We start from the raw sequence: 25,981 nt of genomic DNA, 5'->3' as shown, positions 1-25,981 counted from the left end.
AGAGAGTTCCAGTGAAGATGGTGGAGTGGTAGGACCACGAGCTCGCCTCTCCTTGTGACTACAACGAAACCACAACTGAATGCTAAACAACCATCGAAAAAAGACTGGAACCTAGCAAAAAAGATCTTCTGCAACTGGAAACATAAAGAGGGAACCACAGCAGGATGGTAGGAGGGGTGTGCTCAAGATGTAATTGGGCCCCATGCCCCCCTGGTGGGTGACTCACAAGCTGAAGATTTGTTAAGTCGCAGAGGCCCTCCCACAGGAGTGAGAGCGCTAAGCCCCACATCAGGCTCCCCAGCTCGGGTCCCGGCATTGGGAAGAGGAGGAGACCCCAGGATATCTGGTTTTGAAGGCCAGAGGGGCTTGGCTCTGGGAACCTCAGGGGACTGGGGGAAACGGAGTCTCCATTCGCTTGAGAAGCATACACCGAAACTCATATGCACCAGGTCCAAGGGCAGAGGCAGTGATTTCATAGGAACCTGGGCCAGACCTGCCTGCTGGATTTGGAGGGTCTCCTGGGAACGTGGGGGACGGCTGGAGCTCACTCAGGGGACATAAAAGCTGGTAGCGGACATTCCAGGAGTGTTCATCTACATGAACTTTCCTGGAGGCTGATTATCTTAATTGGATCATTAGCACCAAGACCCAGCCCCACCCAACAGCCTGTAGGGAAGCCTCAGACCAAACAACATGCAGGGTGGGAACACAGCCACACCCATCATCAGACTTCCTGAGCCACAAAGGCCTCTAGACACAGCCCTACCCACCAGAGGTCCAGGACCAAGCTTCACCCAGATGAATCCAAACATAGTATTATTCTACTCCGAACAGAGAACCTCCTAGAGTGATTATATTACTGTAGGACAAGTAAAGTACATATAAAGAACAAGGTGTCTGCAAAGAAGTACCCTGGTGATTAATACCTCAGTCTTCATCTGAGATATGCCTAAAAAGATCTGGACTCAAGATTTTAAGAAGTAATAGTTATATTTCATGACAAATTTTGAAGCATAATCAATTTAGGATTCTACAAAATTCAACATCTGCAAAACATTATGTAGGTAAGTATATATACATTATCTCTAGTTAATCGGAATGATGGTGTTCATCTTCATATAGATTCATGAATTTATGAATAATTTTCTCAAAAGAATTTGAGATGTGTTTTATAAGGTAATAATAATAATTATGCTATTATAAATGGCTCTTCATAAACCCCTTTAGATGTTTCAATAAATAAGTGAGTATTTTATTTTCATTTCGTACATACGAGAAATGAGCTAATAATACGGGGTAATGATTCTCTATGGACCAATGACTGGCACTGCTCAACGAGGCTTAATGAATCAGGGTAAATGCCAGATCCAGGAAGAATCTAGAAGGAACAGGTTCCCCAAACCAGACACTCTCTACCCAAAAACATTTATGAATACTCTCTTTCTGAAGAAGACATGAGAGCACAGGGCTAGGAGTGGCACTGGTCCTTGATACTCATTATGCTTTTTGTCTGTTCCTCACTTCATATTAACACTAACGTGAAAGCATGTGAAAGTAAAGTGATCTAGGGATTTCATGCTTTAGTGTGACCTGAATCATAAGTCCTAAAAGACCCTAATTGTGGTATCTGCCAGGGGTGTGCCCGGGCCGACCTCTGAGTTTCCATATGTTGATAACCCTGTTGCCTCTCTTCTTTTTACTTTCAGCCCCCTGGGTTTAAAACTATGACTGTTTATGTGGGATGGCATCTTGATTTCCTTGGAGGGAAACCATCATATAAGTCCAATACATCAAAAATGAATACATAAAACTTAGGAGTTCTTCATTTAGGTAATTAATAGAAGAGTCATAATTAAAAACAAACTCCAAATGTCACACTCAAATACAGCACACTACTCAAGTGTTTTCTTAGTGACAATTTGCAAACAGCAATTAGAAACACAGTATACTTTATGGAATGAGTATTGCTTATCACACAGTATACTTGCCAATATTTCTCATCTGTTTCTGGCATGTAAGAAGTTCCATATAATAAATGTTAAAAAATAGTAAATTTAATCTGTCAATTGAAAAATTAGTAAAAAGCAAGATAATCTTGGAAAAATGTATGTTTTTATGTCTCTACGTGTGTGTTTTATAGGATGCCATATATACAGATTATAACTTAAGGTTTTAAAACTAACTGTAAAGGACCATGATTATTTATGAAAAATTTCCCCTGTACCTACTAGGATATATACTTAAACTTCTATGAACACATTTAAGTTCTTCACCAGAAAACAAGGTCTCAGGTATTAAAATCCATAATAATGTAACGCTCCACAATTCTCATTGTCTATGGTTTCAATATATTACATTTTTATAAAGGAGTAAGTTACTTACAGAGGTATTTAGGGTAATAAACCTTAAAGCAGTTGATGATAAAGCGTACAAAGTCCATGTCCTAAAATAAAGATTATACATTTAAATCTTTCAGACTGTCCACATTAGAGAATTTTAAATTGCATATTTCTTAAGGTGATAAATTATTAAATACCAATGAGACAATTATCAAATTCTTAAAAAAAAATAAGCTCATAAAATATCGATATCCCCAGGGATTAGGTTTTAAATCATTAAGCTACTTATAATATTCAGTCCTAAAACTGAGTTAAAGAAATTAGATTCTTAAACATCATTCATGTTATCTCAAACTAGTTAGATACTTCAGGCTGCTAAGGTAATGTGGCATTACAACATGGATCTGAAAAGCAAATCCCAAAGAGAAATTCTAAAAATCTGTTGAGCAATTAAAGAATTAGTATAACAAGTATACAGTTTATTACCTGACTACTTGCAATTATAAAACATACGTATATAAATTCTGTTATGTCTGTTTTTTAAACCTAATTGCTACACCTCATAATAGCTTCAATAAAATATACTTTATTAATCTGATTATATTAATCTGCTGTATCTACTTCACTTCTGGCTTCCTTCCTCCTTATGTAGGAAGGTCTCAGGTATTAAATTTTGAATTTTTTAGTTTCTATTCAAATGTTGTTCACTGACTCCAATTTCTGGGAGACTTTCTAGCTATCTGTTGGTTCTACTGCATTGAAGACAGCAACAGGAAATTAGATTATTAGAGTTACTATTCACTGGATCATTTCATTCTGTTTCCATTGGCTGCAGGTTGACTTACTAATCCTGATCAGCCATGTTATAAGGCCTGCAGGATGAAGATACAACCAGGAAAACTTAAATCCATCAATTACTAAAAGGTGAGTTGTCCGAGAGATGAGAGTCTATAAAGTTATACCTAGCATGTGAGTTGTAGCATCTTTAACTCCAGTAAACTGAAAGTAAGCATCCTTAATGATCTAAGGTATTTATTATGGGATAAATCCTAGTATATAATAATACCTTTATAACTAATCACTGTGCACAGAGTTTAATAATTTGTAGTTAAGTTAGAATCAAACAAAATATCTCCAAATAACTAGTTATATGAAGATTTGGTTACCTGGTATATGATCTGTGGCCCCCAGACTTTCCCTAAAAAGTCTTCATCCAATATTCTTGTTTTCATCTTTAACTGAATAACTTGGTTTATAAAATCCCAAGTTACTGCTCATTCAAGTCGATATGACAGGATGCCACTGGTGTACATATATTAGTGGGTACTATGTAAAACAGTTTCAAGAAACCCACTGCTCTGCATTCTGTGAGGATGTTTTCAAGGATGCTATTCATTATCTTATAAAATGTCTTCCTTTTGAAGACTCATGAAAGATTTTTCTTCTAGTTCAAGTATCAGGAATGGATATACTTTTCTTAAGACAATGGCTTTGAGCAATTTTATATGATTCCATTCCCTTCAGGCAAGCTTACAGCCAAATTAGTGGCCCAACTCTAACAAATAATTAAAAAAAATTTTGCCACGCAATTCTGTATACAGCTTTAAAGGCCAACTTAAATCTTTTGTGAATTATGAGGGCCATATATAAAAATAATTCAGTAAAATTCTAGGTATTTGAAAACATTAATGATTTAAACTCAATAATGAAAATAAACCTTATTTATAAATTAAAGACAATGAAACAGTATATAAGTAGGTTGAAAAATAATCAGACAGCTCAAGTAAATTCTTTGGCCCTATATTTGTCAATAAAAAACACTTTTTATGATTCTGGATTAATAATCAGAAAACTATCATACACAAAGGATAACAGAATCATGATTTACTTTCATGGAATATTTATTTCTCTAGGCATTTTGATGTAGATTTTGGATATAAAACGATTACTATGTAATCTAGAACTCAGTGACATGGAAACCAGATTGAAAAAATAATCTAGGGCAAATGACTCTGATATATAGAAAGATGAAAAAAAAATTTGTGGTCCCACTGCCTAAAAAATCTTGTTCTCTCAAGCCTATTTTTTGTTTGTTTTTTTAATGTCTAAGGTTTCCCTTTTTGGGGCCTAGGTATTTCTATGATATAATCCTGTCGCCTTTTCATTTTAAGAAAGGTATTTTCCAGTGCTACTACAAATTCTTTATAAACATCATTCTACACAGGTACACATACTGCGTTAATGAGATACACCATAATTCACCACTTCACCATGTTGACATTTACATTTTTTCTAAGTTTTCACCATTTTAAATGACACTCTGAAAAAAACATTTTGATGTACAATGCTTTTTGTGTACTCAAGTTTCCTTCTTTAGAATAGATTTCCAGAAGTTAGTTACCAAGCAAAGAATATAAATATGAACACTTCAAGGTTATTAACATACTTTGCCAAGTGGATTTTCAAAAAGATTTCAACAGTGCCCCAGGGAGGTCCCTGAAGGGCAGCTGACTGCTACCAGAATTAGCCACGGTCTGAATGTCAGAGACAGTAGCTCTAACAAATGCACCAACAAATCCCCATCGCTGCTGAAAGCTTTGTAGTTACCACGAAGGTCACAAGGGCCCGAATTAAAGACTGGTAGGTTTTATTTATTTTTTAAGCTTGGCAAAATCTCCTGAAGAAAACTGGTTTCCAACGCTAACCAAATCAGACAGACAGAAAACAAATCCAAAAGAGCAAGTGAAAAACCCCAACAAAATCACCAAGCACTGTATATGCAAAAAAATCAAATGAACTACTCACCACGGCAAACGTGGCCTGCAAGCAGTGGTCCGCTGGAGAACATACGTTACTTTACTCCACATTTACTGAGTGCGTTACTCTCTGCCAGGCCCGGGGAGGGTGCTCTATAGGATATGAGCTTTGATACAAGAGTTCACTGTTACCACATCTACTCATTACTCTGCCAGCCTCGACATCTTCCTTCCATATCTTGCCTATCAGACAAAGAACGTTTCTAGGAAATCTACAGTTTCAGTGCCAAATACTGAAGCACATTTAATTCTTTGCAAATCCTATTCCATGTCTGACTTCACTCACAGTGCAGCAGAAAAAAAATAAATCCCAAACATGACTTGGCTAGCTTGGTTTTATAGCAATATTTGGTTGGGGAGGTGGGGTGGGGGTGGCAGGGAGGACGGGAGAGAGGGAGGACGCCGCGATAAACGATGATTTAGAATTAATGAAAAATGCTTACTATGCTATTTATTCCAGTCTCTGATAGGTCAAACATCACTGTTACAGGTTTCCCATTTTCTCTCTTAGCATAACGTCCCAACCAGAATGCAATAAGCTTCTTTTTGTCCAGTATGGTCTTACGGTCTTTTATATGATACTTCACCCTGATCCAGACTTTAAGCGGAACATAAGATAAAAATAAGAAAAATATTTATGGCACTATAATACCATTTTACACACGTATTATATTATTCCTTTTCCTTGACATTTTTCTTTATTTACAATTAATTTTGTTTCTCAGATTAAAAACATCCCCCTTCTTTTAAATGACAAAGAGTGTAGAGGAGCAGAAAGGTCAACTATTTTCCTTCACTTAGAAAATAAGCTTTCCTCTTTAGTAAGTAAGGGGGAAAAGAAAATACAGATGAACAAACAGTATTTGGCAATAATCTAAAAGTACTCTACACAGTGCTTAACAAAAAAGAAAACACTAGAAAAATGTTCCTTCCAGAGGGAAAGCCCCGACAGAAGCGCGCAGTGGCAGGAGCGGCTGCGGCGCCTGTGGGCGGACCACGGCGGCCGAGGCAGAACGGGGCGCGTGGAGAGGGACAGCTGAACAGAGGGACACCGCTGGGCCTGAAGGACTCTGAATCAAAGGCTAAGGTGTTCTGATGACTACACCTCACTCTTGAAAAGCCAGTACAATTAAATATACTTACACAACTTGTTCCCTTCTTTGTCATAACCGTGGAGATAAATGCCACCAATTTCCAATAACCACCTGGGAATGGAGGCTTCGGTCAGGTCTAAAAAGTGATACGATTAATGAGTAATTATAACTTAGAGGTCTTTTAAAAAGAAAACTTAAAATGTAACGATTACTGTTACATAGTAGCTCTGATATTAAAAAGAAAAAAAAGATGACGCTTATTCAAATATCTGGAAAAAATCCTCTGGCAATAAAACATGGTGCTTCTTACTAAGTAGAAAAAAAAAAAACTACATGAAGACATAGATGAAAGAAATGGAAAAAATCCATTTGCCTTTACGTGCCTGCCATTATTATGTGGATGCATTTTCACGTTCTGGTTGTATTTCACATAATCACTTGCAATTAATAAATATTACCACTACTGGACACTTTCAAAAGAACATGGCCGTATAATATCCACATTATAGCCTCAGAACTGATAGCTTCTCTAGTAAAATATTTTTCGACGAGGTTTGATAACCAGTAGAGTTTAATGTATTTTATAATCTTGGGGCAAGTGGAAAATACTTCAAGAAAAACGTTAGATCCTTTAGCAGGAGGTCCACTCACTAATGCGGCCAAGAACCAACACAAGGCAGCACTTCCCCAAGGACTCGCAAAGATTTATCTTTCCCCACCCCTCTTTGTCATATCGCTGCTGTTTGCCACTAGAAACTAGCAAGTCTATGTAAGAAAAAACTATTACTGAGTTTAAAGCTTTATTCTGTACTTAAATGACTGAGAAATATCAGGTTTACATTTCTTTGTTTGATTAATAAATGCTTCACTGTTGAAATTACCAACAGTTTTTATGTTTCCAATCAAATTATTTTTTAAATACTCTCCCTCGGAGAGAATCCTTCTCCAAGTATGACAACTGGGGGGGGGGGGGGAGGATATCTTTTCTGGATATATTTGTTGGCTATTTTGTATTAAGTCTCTAGACTCGGTCACTCCGGAGTTTATAATCCTCAAGGTCAGGAAAGCCTTCATATCTTGTCAAAACCAGTAGTTATGCCAGCTTCTTCCTGTTACGTTTTCAGGAGGACAGAGATAACGGGTAACCTTTCCTGAGAAGAGTTCTTCATTTACTTGGAAGATTATTATAAAATCCCCTCCAAGATTTAAAACTTTTTGGGGAGGAAATTTCAATCTAGAATTGGGCCTGGAAATCAAGAAGGGGAGGCTGCCATAGGCATCCTTGGAGGTAAGCTTGCTTTTGGGGACCCCCATTCACCTATTAGTTCCATACAGAGCACCTAGTAGCACAAGGAACCCTGGGAACAGAGACAGGCACCAGGCAACAACTGAGAAAAACAGGCAAATAGTATCTCCTTATCTCTAGGCCTAGTAGCGCGGATGCTGTCTTGCTATTTTAATGGCACCAAACTAAACAGGCACAGATTAGGAGACTCTGCTGTGAGTGACGAATGTTGAGTGTGATTCAGCTCCTTGGTGATCTGGTTTCCTTATGAATGATCCTACTTTTACAACTTATTCATAAGATGCTCCTTTCAAAATGTTACTGGGTCTTTATAAAACATTATATTCTGGTGTTTATGATGATTGCCAAGAATATTTGCAAATACACTATTAGATAAACGTAGAACAGTAACATTTATGCAGGGGAAATAGTACACAGTCAAGGTGAAAGTGAACAGCTTACCGTTGACAGACATTTCCTTCCTCCACTGAAAACTCTCATCAAGCATCTTCAGTGTTTCATCTACAACATTATGCCTCCAAAGTAAGTAACTTTCAACCCAGTTATCATCTTGTTGTAGTCTTTCAACATCACATGGATCGTATTTATCTGACTTCTCTATGGCAAAAACTAATAAATATCCAAGTCAGCTAAATTCTGCAGTGAACGATAACCAACACTCATACCAGTGGAGAAGAAAGACCCGGAAGAGAAAGCTAAGCTAGTTAAAGACAGATAGACACAGGGATGCAGTTCAGATGAAAATGCAACTTAGAGGATTGATGGAATTTCTAAGTGTGAGAAGAATAAAGTTATCTAAAAATTGCAGCTTTATTTTAAAACAAGCCACTATAGATTTAAAAAATAAGACCACAGTATAATATTTTGCAAACCCCCTCTCAAACTATAAACTAACATCTAGGAAGATCAGTTATGTTATCTGAACTTGAAATCCTTACGCTAGTCAATGAAAAATGAAATTTTATGTTTAAAGAAAGAACTAAGTTATAGTTAAAAAGACATGTGTTTGGCAAGCATCTTTTTAAAAAATGAATGTGAAATGAAATACAAAATGGAAAACTATGTGTGCAGCATTTCCCATAGTTTATTGGAATAATTGTTGCCAATAATAACTTCTCATTCTCCATCTACACACATGCTGTGTTCTCATCAACCTCTATATACCTGACATTCCTCCTTCCACACCCCACTCTATTTTTCTGTAACTGAACTTTCCTTGTCTCCTCACAACCACCTGCACATCTGAATTCTCCCACTCTGCAAGAGTCCTTCCAAATGCTTCCTCTTACTTCCTGTTCCCAGAAATAAGTCTTTCCCTCCTGTGAAGAGACACAGGACCTGAACGACACCTTTCTTAAGGCACTTAATACATTTCCCCTTGACTCAGAGTTATGGGCATGAATGCTGTATCTTTCCATTTAGAGATCATAACAGCACAGCTATACATCCTAAGAACCCCCCAAAACAGATTATAGTAGTACCAATTAAAAGGCATTTAGGAAACATTTGTTGATGAAATCTATTTCTTCTCTATTTTTATTTTCTTGGTTAGTCAGTACTCTCCCAGGGCCCCAAGGAAGAAACTTCAGAAAACTCCCTGGCTCCTTCATCTCCATTTTTTGTGCATCTACTTAGTTGCCAAGTTTTATAGATTCTGTCTTCTCTCCATTTGCTCTGACTTACTTCAGGCCCTCAGAGGTAACAGCTGAAAGGGTAGGGAAGTATAAAGTACATTCACAGAATTATCTTCTTTGGGTCCCAATTTCCTTATCTTTCAACTGTTTTTTAGATGCTCACAGGGTTGTGTGAGGATCAGATAAAAATGTATGTATGAAAGTACTTGAAAGTTTAAAGCATGATAAAATACAAGATAAGGCCATAAGTCATGCATCTGTGGAGTGCTACCTTGGATATGACTTTCAGTATCTGGGCTCTATTTTTCTAATCTATACAATAAGTGGTTCTGTTGTAGGTAAACCTTGCAAAATGGTTTTTTTAGCCCTGCTATTTGAAAATTCATCAGTATTCAAAGCACAACTTTTCTTTAATTGTAACTTATAAACACAAGTTGGAAGTAAAGAATTTACACACTGTTGAGCAGCAAGAACGCCCCTGGGAGCATCTGCCCCAACGGAACACCATCCCGTCTGGCCACTGGACAGCCCTCTCCACTGGACCAATATGGTGTTTTCCTTCAAATTACTGACTTCATTTTCAAGAAAATTTCTGCCAAATACCCAAGTCTGAATAACCATAGTTTACTTAACAGCTGTTCTTTCAAATAAAAATGGTAGTCCATGAAAAATGTGAGCAATTTAGCTGGCTACTCAAATATGTGGAAGTATTTAATGTGTACTTCCTGATTTGTTACTCAGAATGTCAAAAGGACATTTACTCTCAAGGGTCAAGATTTAATAAAATTTACTGCTTCATCAAGGGCTTTCTAAAATAAAACTAGCTTAAAATAATTTCACTGAGGGTGCTGACAAGGAAGACTACAATGCGCACTTGCCTTTATTCGGGCTGAGGAGGCAGGAGGTTGGCCCACCATGGCTTCCAAGTCATCAGTGCAAATGAAAAAGGGAAAAGCTTCTCAGTATCACTGTGGAAACAGCTCTGACCTCACGGGCTCCTGAAGTCCCAGGCATCTCTGAGCATCCGCAGACTAAACTCTGAGAACCACTTCTCCAGAACAATATGTGGCAAGTGGTGAAAACTCTGTAAATATTAGCCAGAAGAAGAATAGAACATCACTGTTGTCATGATTACTACCACTACCGGTGTCACCACCAGCGACCCCATCAAGGACACAGCGCCCACTACCAAGAAACTAAAGCTGATTGCTCTTGACAGCTTTTAAGGAAGCAGATCTTTGAAATTAGAACTCTCCATTTATATTAAAATGATTAACTATTGTTATTAATAGAACATGTACTTACAGATGAGATTCCCATTGTTAAACACTTACCCCTAGACAGATAGAAATGGAAGGAGAGAGCTAGAAAAGACAGAGGAAGAGAGGACTGGGGAGGAGGTCAGGTAGGAGTGGGGGGGAGGCAGGAGGAAGGCAGGGGCAGAAGAGGATAGAGAAGAGGGCTGAGGCGAGGAGAGGGAGAGGAGTCACAGAGAGTGAACTGAGCAGCCAAGGGAAGGAAAACCTGGCCTGGGACCACTAGGCCAAGTGCAATAATGACCGCTTATGACAACACAATTCGCTGCTTTCAAACATAGCCCCCAGGCAACTGAAGTGGGGGCGGGGTAAAATACACCACTCAAACCTGCCTGTTTGGCATAGTGATTATTTTAGTCTGATTCTTTTTAAGAAACAGCAGATACAGGGAAAGCTCTGAAAACTGAGTAGAAGTTACCCTTTTATGAGAAACATTTATATTTACAAGGGAAGCCTCCATTTGTAAGGGTGCCTCCCTCTTTGTAACAGGAAGAGGAGAATGCTGCTGTATTTTTAGAAACTTATCAGTGGAGAAGGTGGTCTGCACCATACCTTTGTTTACTGAGCTTTTCCTGGTCACCTCTAATAACTTGACTCTCCACCCCAACATCTTCTGGTCTTTAGCTGAAGATGGGATTGAAGGTGGTGGCTTGAACCACCTTGGAGAGTCATTCCGTTTTCCTGGCTCTTTTGCATGTATACAGGAGGTATACATGTTATTAAACTTCTGTTTTTCTTCTGTGCATCTTGTTGGGCCCACTGACGTCCTTCAGAGTGCAACGACCCCCGTTCCTGGGCTCTCAGATGTCTGACATTCTTCGCGGAGCGTATTTCCCCTAACAAATAGCCCCAGGTAATGCCCACCTTATCAGAGTCATAGACCCCACCGCCCTTCACAGACCTAAACCTCCTTCCTCACCTACAACCAACCAGACTTGCTCACAAGCCCATCAGGCACCTTGTGACCCGACCTTATAAAAGACCCCGACATCCAGCCCTTGGGGCTCACACAGGCACCCCACGTCTGTGTGGCCCGCTGTTGTCTATGACACCGCCCCCTAATAAACTCCTTTCTATTCTTATACTTAATCTCTGGTAAATTCTTTTACCAACCCACGTCACCATGCCACCGACTGGCCGCCCACTGTAACACACAACACATCTGTCTTATATCAATTTAATTATTAGACCAGTCAAAGGACCTAGAAGGGTAGAAGGAAAATGTTTTCACCTCCACAGGACCCTCAAGTGTAAGGGAGTTTTTTGAAAACCAGTCCTTTGGGAAGTCCAGATGTTACAGGAAGAAGCTAAAGGCATACACGCAAAAGGTATCTGAAGATACCAAAACACACAGGTGTGCACGCACCCTCCCCTCCCCCGCCCCCCAAGGACACATCACTTTCAAAGACTTTACCTCTTGATGATTGAAGCGCACAGATGAGGAAGAGATCAGCCTTATACACAGATACATATGCATCTACTCTCACAACACCTTGTCCTTAGTACTTTCCTCTTGCTGAGGGCCAGCGAAAACCCCATCACAAACCAACACTAATCTCAAGTGGTGACTTTTAGCCTCCTCCTTGCATTTGTTCAAAATAGCTCAAAGCTCATTTCTGGCCGTTCCTTTCTTAAGAAACCGTAATGAACTGTCAGCACACCTATAGTTCATTGTCTCTGCTGTTTATTTCTTCTTATACGAATTTTGTTCTGTAAATTAGTCCTATATTTATACAGTGTTTCACCACCAAACTGTAAAGTTCATAATTTTGCAGAGAAAGAACTACATAAGTGGCAATGGTGAGTCACCTCTGGATCAGACAGGACTAAGTGTTCCAGGGTAAAGATGACTCCTCTCAGTTCTTCATCTCTGTCTCTCATGTACACAGATTCTCAGATCCCACCCATGAGTAGATACTCCAGGGGCGGGGAGGGGGGAGCCCAGTGATGCCTGTTTTAACATGCCCTCCTGGTGTTCTGATAGTTTTGAGAATTGCAGCCACAGGCCAATAGCTTCATCCCATCACAGAAGATCACCTGCCTCTCAGGCTCTCACCAGCTTCAGGAAAGCAGAGATTCAGGGTAGATTGTGGCATAATGTTCAAAAGCAGCAAATATACAACTGTCAAACATAATGGTACTTCAAAACCCCTTAGGATCTCTTATTTCTCTAGGACTCTGAGCATTAGTCCACTTAACGTCCTTATGGGGCCTTGGAAGAGCATCTGTTTTGGAGGGACCATGTGAATGTCAACAGTGGGAGTGATCAGACCGAAATAACAAAAAAGTCCCTTATTATTCTCCTGCTGGCTGGCCACAGAGCTGAGAATCTGCACTTGTAGCAAGCTCCTGCAGGAAGCTGCTGCTGCTGTCCAGACACCGCACTGTGGTAACTACTGGTCTTTTACAGGGGTGGGCAAAATTGTTCCATAAAGGGCCAGGCTGTAAACAGCTAAATATCTTAGATTTTGAAGGCCACATATGGCCTCCATTGCTGATTCTTCTTTCTTTTTTTTTTTTTAGCAACCCTTTAAAAATACAAAAACGATTCTTAGCTTAAGAGTTATTAAAAAAATATCAACAACAGGACTTTGCTGAGCTCTGGCATGCTGCAGAGAGGGGAGGTGCTTCCTGCTTCAGCTGCTGTCCTTCAAGGGCTGGATTCATACGCTGGATACTGAAAGAGATTTTCTACTTTAGATGGTTTCTCTCTCCACTGATCTATTCAGGTCTTCTTTCAATGTTCTTTAATATCATTTTAAAATTTTCTCTCTAAAGGAAAAAAAGTTATATATTTCTTCTATTAGATTACTAGGCAGTTTAGAGATTTTTTTATGGCTATCACAAGCCAATAATGGCAAGACTGGCAAACCTTATAGCTCTTATTTTCCTTGCCATATTGATAACTAGGTTATTTTATAGCCTGTAGAATTATAGAAATAATAGTGGGGATCACTGGCTTTTTCCTGATTTTCTGGGAATTATTTTGAAGTTTCACAATTAAACATGACATTTCCCGTAGGTTTTTAAAAGGAACACTTGAGAGTTACAGTTTACCTTGTTTGCTGGAAGTTTTGTTTGCTTTTCATGAAGTTGAATTATAGCCAGTGTGGTCTGTCTTTATTAAAATAAACATTTCCCTCATTTAATTTTGCTAGTGCATATATGTTTGTATTTGCTTAAACAAACAAGAAAAAAGAAACAGAAAGCAAATATGGCTAAAGAGGAAAGAGAAGAGAGTGAAGAGGCACAAGGGACAGGACGCTTCTCAATCTTCACTGTTTTATGTAGTTACGATTGTTGAACTGTACCCATTCGAAAATTTCACTGAGAAGCATTTTGTTAACGTGGTAAATTCCTCTTCTACATTTTCTGACTACGAGTTATCTTTCCACGCCTGGGACTCACAAAAGTGCTTGGGCCTTAAGTGTACGTGTGCGCCTTTGCGATGGTGGAGAGAGTGGGAGACATCTGTCACTACCAGTTCAATTTCCTTAACAGTCATTGATCCATTTAGGTTTTATACTTCTCATTGAGACAATATTGGATGATTTTCCTTTTCTCCAGAAAGTTTTCCATTTCATCTAAGTTTTCTAAATTTTCTGTGATAAAGCTGATTATTGTATTTTTTTATGATTTTTAAAATCTCTCCCACATCAATAATTATATCTGCTTTCTGTTCCTAGTGTATGTCTTTGCTTTCTCCCTTTCTTCTTAATTAGTCATTCTAGGTTTGTCTGTTTCACAAGTCCTTTCAAAAAGCCAGCTTAGGTTTATTGCATCTACTATCTTTTCCCCATAAATCATGAATACCTGCTCTTATTTCCTTCTACTTTCTATGTATTTACTCATGTTCATTTTGTAGCCCCTTGAATTGAATCTTTAGCTGATTTTTATTTGGGCCTCGTTTTTTAACAAATGAATATAAAACCACAGATACTCTCTTGCTTAGCTTTAAGTAATTTTTAATTTCCATTGTGAAATCCTCTTTAACCTACGGATTATTAAGCAGAAGGGAAAATTACACACACCCTCTGCCGGGAAGTTGTTAACCCATGGATTATTTAGAGGTGTTATTTTGCTTTCCTAACAGTTGATTTGTTTTTGAGTACCTTTTTATTGTGACTTCTTATGTAGTTGCTTAAAATGGGGTGAGAACATGGTCTGTACGATTTAGTTGCTTTGGAATTTCCGAGAATTCCTTTATGATTTAATATGTGGTGAATGTCTGCAAAAGTTCCAAAAGCACAAATATATATTCTATCCATGTAAAGTTATGATATCACATTATATTCTCTATATCAGAAGCTTGATATTTTTAGATATGTGATAAGGACAAAAACTGATAAACTCTTAAGATCTTTTCCTCCTATTCTGATCATGACAGCTTTAAAAGGATGACCTTGAGAATGCTGGAGCAGAATTTAAGAAAATCCAAGTGTTTATCTATCTGTCAGTCTTCTAAAGGCTTCCTCTCTTGGGGGTAGTACTCACTAGTTACGAGGACTAATTTATGACCACCCACCACATGTTAGCTCCAAAGAGAGCTAGGTATTGCAGATGCAAAGAATAAAGCCTGAGCTTTATTTTGATCCCTTAGGTGGTCCCTAATCTAGAGAGTTTATGTAAAATATCCAGGAGTGAAGTGACACTTTGAATGCCATTTTCTTTCCACCCTTCCTTTTCAGAGAGGGCAGTTGATAAGAACCATCCCTATTTTAAGTACCCTTTACCTACAGGTTCCTTTGGCTCACTGCCAATCTTCCTGCCATTGAAATTCTCCTCTCTGAGATCATCCATGATACTAACATGCCTGGTTCTCTGACTTCTCTAACCACTTTGTCTCCCTCAGCCTAATAAAATGAAGGCATTCCTCAAGGTTAATTGCTTAATTAAAAAAAAACACATTTTCAAAATTAAGAGGACCCCACCAAGGGAAAATCTAAAGGTTATACTTAAGATGAAACAATAATGGTCCTAGATACAAGATCTGAAACTCAGTAAGGAAAGATAAATAAAGATGCTAGTAAATATATGGTATGTAAACAAACACTAAGATATAAAACAACAATAATAAATTGGAGGGGTGAATATGGGGTGAATGTCAGTATTGCTGCACAAAAACACTATCTTTCAAGGATCAGAAAAGAGGAAACACTCCCCACGTATTTTATGAAGGCTGTATAATTTTGATGTCAAAGTCAAACAAGAAAAGTGTAAGAAAGGAAAATTATAGGCCAATTTGTGAATATAGATGCAAAACTTCTAAACAAAATACCAGCTGACTGCAGCAACATACATAAGAGCATAATAGCAAAATCTAGAAAGAACCCCAATTCCACCAATTAGTGTTTTCATTCCATGAACTACAACACAGCTATAAAAAGGAATCTTAAAAACCTGATAAACATAATCTGCTATATTAACAGATTAAAAGAGAAACACCAAGCGAACATAACAGATACAATATGTTCAACAAATGAAGAAAATGCATTTAGCAAAATTCAATCCTCAATTGTGATGGGAACAAAACAACAAACAAAACAAAAACCAAAACTACCAAATCAGGAATAGAAGGAAATGTCTTCATCGTGATAAAGAATATCTACAGAGATCGTGTTTGGGGCTGTCTTTCTAAGATCAGGAATAAGACAAGTAGGCTTTTGTTACTGCTTCAATTTAACAGTGTTCTAAAGGTTCCAGCTAGTGTAAAGTAAAAGCATTTCAAATTGTAAACATCGGCATGTTAGAAAATTATCATTATTTCAGGTGATACTGTCTACATAGAAATCCCAAACTAATCTAGAGACAAATTATCACAATTAAGAACAGTTAGTAAGGTTTCTGAGTCCAATATTAATGCAAAAAAGTCAAATGTCCTTTCTGTTAACTAGCAACAATCATTTAGAAAATAAATTCTGAAGAGATACTGTTTAAACCACCACAAAAGAGAAAACCTATCAAGTGTCTGGAAATAAATTTAACAAAAGTGGGTTAACTTTATGGAGAAGATTACAAATCTTTCCATAAGGAAGAGCTCAGCAGATAGGTATACCAGGTTCTTAGATAGCAAGACTTAACCATGATAATGTCAAGTATCCCAAAACTGATCTTCTGATTTAATACGTTTCCACTCAAAATCCCTACGAGGCTTTTTTTTTTTTTTTTGCAAAAACATGATAAACTGGTTCTGTAATTTATATGGAGGAACAAAGGGCCAAGAAGAGCCTGAGGAAGTGATCTGCATAAGTGGAAACCAGATGACCCATAATGATATGAAGAAATGCTCAATCTCACTGGTACTCAAATGCAAATTAAAACCTCAATGAGATATCACATCACCCCCATCAGATGGGCAAAAATTAAAAAAAAAAAAAAACAATGCCCGACTTTAGGGTGTGGAAAAACAAAGACACTCAGAAACTGGTTAAAATAAAAATGGGTGCAATCACTTCGGGAGCTAGTTCAGCATCACCTAGTACAGCAGAGTAGGTGCCTATTCTATGACCCACCCATTTCAGTGGTGGCTGCAAACCAGAGTAGTTCTCCAACTCCTTGGTCTTGGGACCCCTTTTACATTCTTAAAAATAACTGAGGACTCTAATGAGTTTATATGAGTTATATTTACCAGTAGTTAGTTATTAGGTATTAAAACCGAGAAAATTTTTAAACATAAGGACACACAAGCACACGTTCCATCAGCTGTCAGAGCAACGATGACATCATCACATGCCACGTAACCTCTGGAAAACACTACTGTATGCTTGTGAGAGAATGACAGTGAAAAAGGAAAAGAGTTATATGAACAGTTTTGACCTTTCAAGATTCTTGAAATGCTCTCAAGGAACTATATAGTTCCTACACCAACTTGGAGAACCACTGCCCTAGAGAAAGTCTAGGCACCAGACATGTAGAAGAATGTTTATAGCAGCACTGTACCTAATCGCAAAATCTAGAAGGGACCCCAAATCCACCAACTGGTATTTTCATTCCCTGAACTACATACAACACAGCTATAAAATGGAATCGATTATGGTTATATTTGACAACATCAACGACACTTGAGTAAGAGAAGCAAGGCATGGAAAAATCTATTCAGCTTTTATTTCAAGTTCAAAAACAGTAAATTTAATAAAGTACTTGTGAGGAAGCTGTCATAGGTGATGAAGCTCATGAAAAGCAACAATGAGTAACAGCAACCGCAGGACAAGCGGCTGCCCGTGAATGGCAGGGATACCCAGAAAGTCCTATTTCTTTGGCTGAGTGGTGAGCACATGGCTGTTTATTTTATTCATGTTTTATACATTCTGTACATAAAAGATACTTCAAAATCAAGAAAAGAAGCCAAGACAAAACAAAAATTAAATGATTAGAAACAGTTATTGGATGAGAGAAAATTATTTAACTTAATGGCAATGGAAGAAACCACAAAAGAGTGAAATTCAAAAAATGAAAAATACCCAAGTGATATAAACAAAAAAAGCCCAAGCCAATTTTAAAAGCCATATTAATGAAAAAAAATTAACTACAAATGGAAGTAAACATATGAAAAGAAGCTGACTCTCACTAGCAATCAAATGTAAACTAACACAAAGAAGCACGAGTTAAGAACTGAATATTAAGTGGTAATGGAAAACGTTGTTTACTTCATAATATGCGGAGATAAGATCATGTCAATAAAAATGCAACACATAAAACTACATACAGAACAGTCTTTTAACTACTTTTTTTAATGTATAGAAAAAAAGCATCCACTGTTAGAAGAGCTACCTCTGGATGATATGCTTCTGGGGGATTCTCCGGCCTATTTTTTGGTATCACCCACATTTATTTAAATGAATTCATATACTTGTAGAGTCAGGAAACAAACCTAAAATAACAAAACCCACAAACCTTTCAGTTGCTCTTCAAACTCACTAAACAAAGCACAGTCGCACCTCTTTGGTGTCCAAGGCTCGGGACACTATGTTGCCACTGTTTGTAGCCCGGTGTGCCTACCCTCCTTAGGGCTCATCAGTGGACTTCCCATGGCTTCCCGAACACGCCCTGTACCTTATCACTTCAGCGCCTCAGGCAGGACTGTTTGATCTGCCTGGATCACATTCTCTCCCTGGCCGAGTTCTACCATATCCCCAAGTTCTGGAGAAACACCACATTTTCTCTGAAGTTTTTTCTAACTCCGTGCTAACCCAGTCATCCCAACGAGATATGACTTTTCCTCGTCTTTGACTCCTACAGAAGTGATTTTAGCACTTTTATTCCTCTTGACACAACTTGCCTTTACTTTAGTAGTTAGCTCTGTTTTTAAGCATGTTAGAACAGTCTTTATTTATTTCACGGAGGTACTGGGGATTGAACCCAGGACCCCGTGCATGCTAAGCATGTGCTCTACCAGTGCGCTGTAATTCCCGCCCCCGGGAGTTGGCTCTGTTTCAAGGCCTCTACTAGATTGTAGTAGTTCAGGAAGGGGCTCTATCCTTCTTCTGCTCTTTCTCTAATATTGACACACTGCTTCCCAGAATTAAGCATGTAGTATGTATGTGAGGAACTGAATAAATTATTGTCACAAGGGATTAGTCTCTTGCTTTGGCCACAAGAAAGAGGAAGAGAGAAAGGGAAATGTTTCTCATCTGAGACTCAGCATGAAATTTCTCACAGAAACAATGCTAGAAAAAAAAGACCATTAGTAGTGCATGCAACAATTATGGACTAAGATTTTCTTCTTTTTGCAGCTACAAATCTATCTGTGATTGGTTACTTAATTTCTGTGGAAACAAAAACATGCTTAGAATTCCCAAGAACCTACCTCCAAAAGAGATTTTGGAGTACAGCCAGTGTGTAAAGTGATACACTTGCAGATAATACATGTGTTCCCTTAGGAAAAACCACCGTTTCCTTAGGCCTACCCTAAGCCTCTTCTGAAACAAAACATCATTAATGACAATAGAAAGGATGAAATGAAAGACAGAGGAAGAAGGAAAGTGGACGTTCCTTTCCCATGCAAGTCTTTATATTAATTAAATTCCTATTTGCCATGGCTATGCTGATAACGCACCTACATACATTCACACACATCCAGGGGTGACAGAGCCCTCCCTATACTTAATGCCAGACAGTGCTTTACTTGGAAATAGCACTGCTCTTCATGAGACATATTGTCAGGGCTGCTCTTTGCCAGATTTGGGTGGGGGAGGGGTGATGGTTAGGACAGCTCTTAATACAGCCTGGGACTCATCTCCATGTGTGTGTATTTAAGCATTGCTATTTTCAGTCAAGGACTATGCAGTGAGAACTGTGCTAGGTACAGAGGTGAGTCAGACCCTGCCCTCAGTGCTCACAGGTTGCCCCAGACTCATGTGCTCTACTGGAGGAGATGAACACTAAGTCAACAAATGAAGGACATAATTACAGATTATGGTAAGAGCTGTAAAGGAGGCGAGATGGGGAGGCTGTCTAATAATCGGCAAAGGCCTCTCAGATACATTTAAACCAAGATGGAAAAGAAAAGAAGAACCTAGCCACGCTCACTACCTGTAAAGAGCCTTCCAGGCAGAGAGAAGGGGAAAGATCCTGAGATGGAAAGAGCCTCAGTCCGTCTGAAGAACATAAAAGCAGCAGTGGGGCTGGTCATATTTTTCAAACTGTGGGTCAGTGGGTCACGTCTGGAGGTTGTGATGTCACTTTTGTGGGTCACTGTATCAGGGAGTCACAGGCTTTTAGCCTGAGCACTCTTTAATGAACTTGTGCTTCAGTTCTGTGTGTACTAGATTATGTAGAATATGTTTCTTACTGTGGGCAGTGGTGAAATCTGCACTAAGCAACAAGAGCAGGACCAGATGAGGATGGGGGGTGGGGGCACAAGCTAGGACAGACATGGCCTTGCACTGTAGGCCACCATAAAGAACTGGGATTTTGATTGTAAACACAGTGTAAAGGTACTGAAGGGTTTCAAGTTGGGGAGTGCCACGATCTAATTAGACACACTGGTGTTGCCAAAAGATCCCCACAGTGAAATTCAGAAGACCTGACCACCAGCCCAGGTCTAGCCACTAACACCATGGAGTTTGAGCAAATCATTTAATCTCTCTAGATGTTACTTTCTTCATTGTAGAAACAAGAAGGTTGGACCAAGATGACCTTTAAGATCTTATCTGTTGCTGAACTTCTATGACTATATTCTACCTCTTCTGTTGGGCATAAGTAAATGACTATTGGGGAGCACTAGCTCGTTAGGTCAAGTTCTGGGTTATTTCTTAAAATGTTATTAACCATGTAGCTATGAGTGACATTTCTATGGAAAGTAATGTTACAATCCTTTCTGTACTGGAACCGGCTACATTATTAGAAATGAGATCTCTGGGCTAAAAGTGAATCAAGTGCTTTTGCAACTCTCTGGTACAAAGTATGAGATGTGAAGAAAATTGACAGGGAGGGATGAAAAGATTTACTGACCAGGTTATTTGGAACAGATTTCCTTATTTGTTCTAGGTCATCAACTGACATATAATCTCGGGCAGTCTAAAGGTGCCGGGAACCTCTGCTGAGCACTAAAGTCAAGATGTGGAACCTGAACTCTTTACAGTCACCACAATGACTACTGAGGCAAAATATCCATTGAGAGCCTACTAGACGCTAACCCCATGCTACACAGTTTGATATATACTTTTTCATTTACTCCTCTTAACCTAATTCTTTGAATTTCACAGACATGGAACCAGGGGCTCAGAAGACACAAGCAAGATATTAAGTGGCAGGGTCAGGGTTTGACTATTTATTCCCTATTTATAATAAATTATCCTGCATGCTTTTCGAAATTACTGTACAAGAATTCAACCATCAGTTAAATATTGGACAACTCAAGTATCTGTGACACCTGGAAACAGAATGGTCACTCAACAAAACAATTCTGTACTCACAGGACTTTGCAAAGTACCATGTGGGATGAAAAGATAAGAACTTGTTCCAGCCTACTTCGTGGGTAGCAGGCTGGGTTCTCTGAAGTGGAATTAGGCAAAACAGCCAAGGAATTTGGATCCCCTATTAAGCAGACGTGAATAGTATTAAGGCAGTTTCCAGGTTCATGTTCTTGATTGTTGCTGGTGAAAGGTCAGCAGGAGAGCTGTGGACTGGACACTATCACCTGTGCCAAGGGCCTAACAAGTGTCCCTGCAAGTTCTATAAACTCGAGATGTGAGAAACACCAATTTCCAACTTACATTAACCCTTAGAAAACAATGGACGCGTTACTTGTCCAAGTGGAGCCGTGTGCGTGCCACATTATAGAGCGGAAAACCTTGGAAACGTAGAGGGTACGGTCCCCGTGAGAATCGAAATGGTCCTTAATTCCTTTCACAGAGACACCGGCAAACACCCCAGCAAAGTTGGGGACGCTCACTGCACACCTGCCTCAACACCGAGAATGCGGTACCCACCTGTCACATACTCAGCTTCGAACCTCCGTCGCGTGTCAGAGATGAGCTTGGCTTTATTCTGGGCTTGATACTAGAAGGAAGACACGAAGGGACGCTTAAACACTACGCTCACCACCTCACTTCCCCTCAGCCCAGCCCACCTGCACCTGAGTGCGCGGCCCCCAGGCCTCAGAGGCAGCTTCGGGGTCCGGGCTGGGGGGCCCGGCAGCGGTGCGGTCGGCTCCTCACCTCTGCCATGGTCGCTGTCGTGGACGTGATTGCGCTTGCACTCGCCACTTCCACAGCTGCAGACCGGGTATCTCACCACCAGCCAAGGCGGCCCCGAGGTAAAGAGGGAAGGGCGGGACGTAGAGGTGGTCGCGTGACAACGGAAGGCGGGCGGAAGCGTCGCCGCGTCGACCAATCCGATGCGGCCGCCTGGTTCCGGAGGCAGGACCGGGCCCTCGCCCTAGCTTTCCAGTCGCTTCCCGTTCGGGCCCCGCCCCCTGACGTCCCCTGCACTGCGGGTCCGCCCCCGCCAGCCGGGGGATCGCGGGCGCTTCCCTCGCGGAGCTCCGCCCGTGCGAGCTCCGCCTGCTATTCGCTTTCACAACAATCCCCGGAGGCCACGCCTCTTCAGCCTTCCTTGGCAACCGTCTTCTGGCCAGCTGGGCAGGCTCCGCCTCCTCTGCGCTGGACGCAGCCTCCGGCCTGGGCCTCCCAAGATGCAGCGCGCGAGCGGGAGGTTTGGAGTCGTCGGACGCTTCGCCTGTTTGTGGCGTCGGGGACGTGGCGGCTGTGGTACTCGGGAACCCCACGCGCAGAGGTAGGGCCGGTGGCGGCTTGTCTCCTCAGGTGACTTTCGCCGAGGAGGTGGCGGGGCTGGGTTGGCTCCCCTGGTCCCTTCATTGCGGAAGAGCGGGAAGGAAGTGGGCGTCCTGGGGCCTGTGCCCATCATTCTGTGGAATAACTAGATTTCATACTATGTTCTGGGAATTTTTCGCTTGAACCTTTCTTTGCCTCTGCAGCATCTTTCCCACTTGGAGTGTGAAATACTTAGCAATGAGTAGATATTTGAAATCTTTAAAAGTTATATGAAGTTAAAAAGATGTAAAGCGTCTTTCAGTTTATTAATTAAGATAGTTCACAGCTGGGGCGAATTTGCCTCCCAGGGGGCATTTGGCACTGCTTGGAGATATTTTTGGCTGTCACAACTTAAAAATTACAAAGTTGTAAGAAGAAAAGAACAATTCTCATATTCCCACGGTCCCTAGTCAACCACGATGGACGCTAGCATTTTTTTGTTCCAAACTTTTAAAATATATGTTTACTTTTTTTTAATGAAGAGAAATACACACATTGTGTAAAAAGTATTTGAATACATCTTCGAAGTAATAACATTTCAGATATAGCTAAAGTTTCTCTCCGGCTCCACTCCCCTACCCTGATACCCTTCCTCTTCTCCAGAATAAACAGTCATTGGAATTTGGCAAGAATCTTTGCATTTTTTGTTTTGGACCAGGCTGCCTGGGTTTGAAACCTGGCTCTGTCGCTTACTATCTGTAGGCCTTAGAGAAGATCCTTAAACTCCATGCTTCTGTTTCCTCATGGAAATGGGTTAATAAGGGTATCATGAAAAATGAATAAGTTAGTGCAAAATGCTTAGAACAGTGCCTGGCACAGAGAAAGCAGTCCGAGAATGTAGCCATTGAAGGTAAACAAAATATACAATGCTGTTTTATGTGTTTTGATTTTGATACATAATGTACTACAGTATACATTTTTCTGCAACTTATTTTTTTCACTCGATTTTTGAACTCTAGACACAATGTTATCTATCTAATTCATTCCTTTTAACTACAAGATGATATCCCATCTGTATTTATTCATTCCTCTATTGGTGGTCATCAAAGTTTTTACTTTTTATTTAATATTACAAATAACAGCACAGTGAACACTCTAGAGCAATGTCCTTGTGCGTTATTATGTAGGATTATTTCTCTGGGTTTGTATCTAGAAATGAAATTCCTGAATAGAAAAACAAAAAAAAATTTTTTAAACAAAATGAAATAAAAAAAATCCTGGGTGTATGCATTTCCATTTATGCCAAATTGCCTTCCAAAAATCTCCCTTTGATTTAATTAAGTATTCATAATTATTTCCTATTGATGGCTCTGCCTCCAGTCTCACTTCACTCCCCCTGTCACAGGATCTTTATTATTTAGAAGTACAATCTTGTGATTTCTATTTTTGAAATCTTTCAGTGGTCTATCATTGCTTAGAGAAAGAAGTGCTTAGTATAGCATAGAGAGCCTTTAATTTAATCTTTTTAAATTCTCTTAGTAGATCACCATTCCCCCACATTCTTCTACACTTCAGGTACCCTAAGCTTTTTTGGGAAAGGAAAAAGGGAGATTGATTCTGGGTAGGCCCCAGCAGATGACTTCTAGTTATATAGGTAGAAAAAGTTTTAACAGTGGACCCACTCTGTAGCCCAGTTAATTTACTTAGGTAAACAGTATCCTATATGTTGGAAAAATGACACCTATGAGTATTATGCTCATGAGATTATGTTTAATATTATTAGGTGGATTTTTTAGTTAGATATATTTTTTAATTAAAAATTTTTTTTATTGGTGTGTAGTCAGTTACAATGAGTCAGTTTCTGGTGTACAGCATAATGTCCCAGTTATACATATATATACATACATTCCTTTAGTTAAGTGTCTTAATTCTACCTTTATTCCAAAGATAGAATTCCAAAGACACTGTCCATTGGTTGCAATCAATATGGTTTCTTAGAGAGTTTTTTAGATTTCATCTGCAGATGATATAGTGCTCTTTTAGGATCTTCCTGAACCATTCCTGTAGTTTATTTAGAGTTCTGAAATTTATAATGCCTAATGAATTTACTAGCATTTAATGGAACATTGTTTATTTGGTAGGAGGCTGTGAGAGAAGGTTGGATAAGGGTGATAATTTGTTGCCAAACTATTATATTTAGATTATCATGTATTGTTTTTCTAGTATACGCTCACGTCTTTTTTCATTTTATGTGTAAAATATAAAGTCAACTTTGATGTGTGGTAATAAAAAACAGGAAAAGCTCAAATTAACTACATATTATTTTATAAATAATCTGCATCGAAATCTCTCTCCCATCGCCCTCCAGCTCTGCAACAGAAGGTAAAACTGGTTTGAGTTACCTGTTACTCCAGCAGCCACTGTTGTAAGAGTACTAAGTAAAAAGTCAAATGACTAGTAGGCTGGAATGCTAAGTCTGGTGTCCCGATTTGATTAATCAGAGCTTGTTAATATTGGTTTAAGAACTTCTGAATTGAAACTTAGTTTCACTTGTTTCCAGATTATTTCTACCTGAAAAAAGAAAATTACCACTTACTTCACAGGCTTAAAGGTTTTTCTTACGAACATATGCTAAGAACTTTTACTTTTAAAATAGATGTTGCATCAGTATAAAATAAAACATATACACAGATATGAGAATTCAGTAAGCCTTGAGATTACAGAAAGTTTGAGGAAAAAATTTATACATTAAAATATTAATAACTTCTAATTTTGAACTCTGATGATGGTCCATTTAGAATAACTTATATTGAAAATGTGCATATTTTTACAATGGTATTTAAAAATAAAAAGCAGTGACCTTTCGTATAACAATGTTTTTCAGTCTCTTTGAGTCTAAGTCCATGAGAATAAGTTTTCTTTTTGCCTAGAGCTCATGCTAAAAGTATGTTGAATTAAGATTATAATAGGCCTTTGAATTCCATGCCCTACTTTATAGCAGTGGTTTGCAACCTTTTATCTCTCCATCATTTATATGTTCAATGTACAATATTTAGTGTCTATGTTTCCAGGTGGTAACTAGTTCATGGATCAGAGATCTGTTGGGGGCTGGTGGAGGGGGGCGTGGGTGCATGCAAATCTTTTGAATGAGGGGACAGTTACCTGATCAAGCTTGTGTTTTAGAACAATAACTGAGGTAGCATAAATAGATGGATATATTAGAGGGGAGAGAGACTAGAGTAAGGAAGGCTGATTAAAGGG

General features: G+C 39.2%; 2 protein-coding genes across 6 annotated transcripts in view; one reads left to right on the top strand and one right to left on the bottom strand.

Moving 5' to 3' along the window:
• The window catches only part of LOC105106732 (uncharacterized), a 105,013-nt gene extending 82,695 nt beyond the window's left edge, over positions 1-22,318 (bottom strand). For all 5 annotated transcript variants that reach the window (XR_010378139.1, XR_010378140.1, XM_064480195.1 and 2 more), the window contains exons 1-6: positions 22,166-22,318; positions 21,938-22,007; positions 7,997-8,164; positions 6,299-6,385; positions 5,599-5,753; positions 2,383-2,443 (exon numbers count right to left, since the gene is read on the bottom strand). Coding sequence is in view for 3 of the 5 variants with exons in the window: in XM_064480195.1 (XP_064336265.1) it covers positions 2,383-2,443; positions 5,599-5,753; positions 6,299-6,385; positions 7,997-8,164; positions 21,938-22,007; positions 22,166-22,174 (550 nt within the window). In the remaining 2 variants the exon portion in view is untranslated. The remainder of the gene's footprint in view (positions 1-2,382; positions 2,444-5,598; positions 5,754-6,298; positions 6,386-7,996; positions 8,165-21,937; positions 22,008-22,165) is intronic.
• Positions 22,319-22,455: 137 nt separating this feature from the next.
• Positions 22,456-25,981, top strand: part of LOC116151588 (Fanconi anemia group B protein-like) — a 57,659-nt gene continuing 54,133 nt past the window's right edge. Inside the window, exon 1 of the mRNA XM_064480194.1 lies at positions 22,456-22,742. The gene's annotated coding sequence lies outside the window, so the exon portion shown is untranslated. The remainder of the gene's footprint in view (positions 22,743-25,981) is intronic.

The sequence above is a fragment of the Camelus dromedarius genome, chromosome 27 (assembly GCF_036321535.1).
Source record: "Camelus dromedarius isolate mCamDro1 chromosome 27, mCamDro1.pat, whole genome shotgun sequence".
NCBI classification, from domain to species: domain Eukaryota; kingdom Metazoa; phylum Chordata; class Mammalia; order Artiodactyla; family Camelidae; genus Camelus; species Camelus dromedarius.
This window is presented reverse-complemented; position numbering and strand designations above follow the sequence as displayed.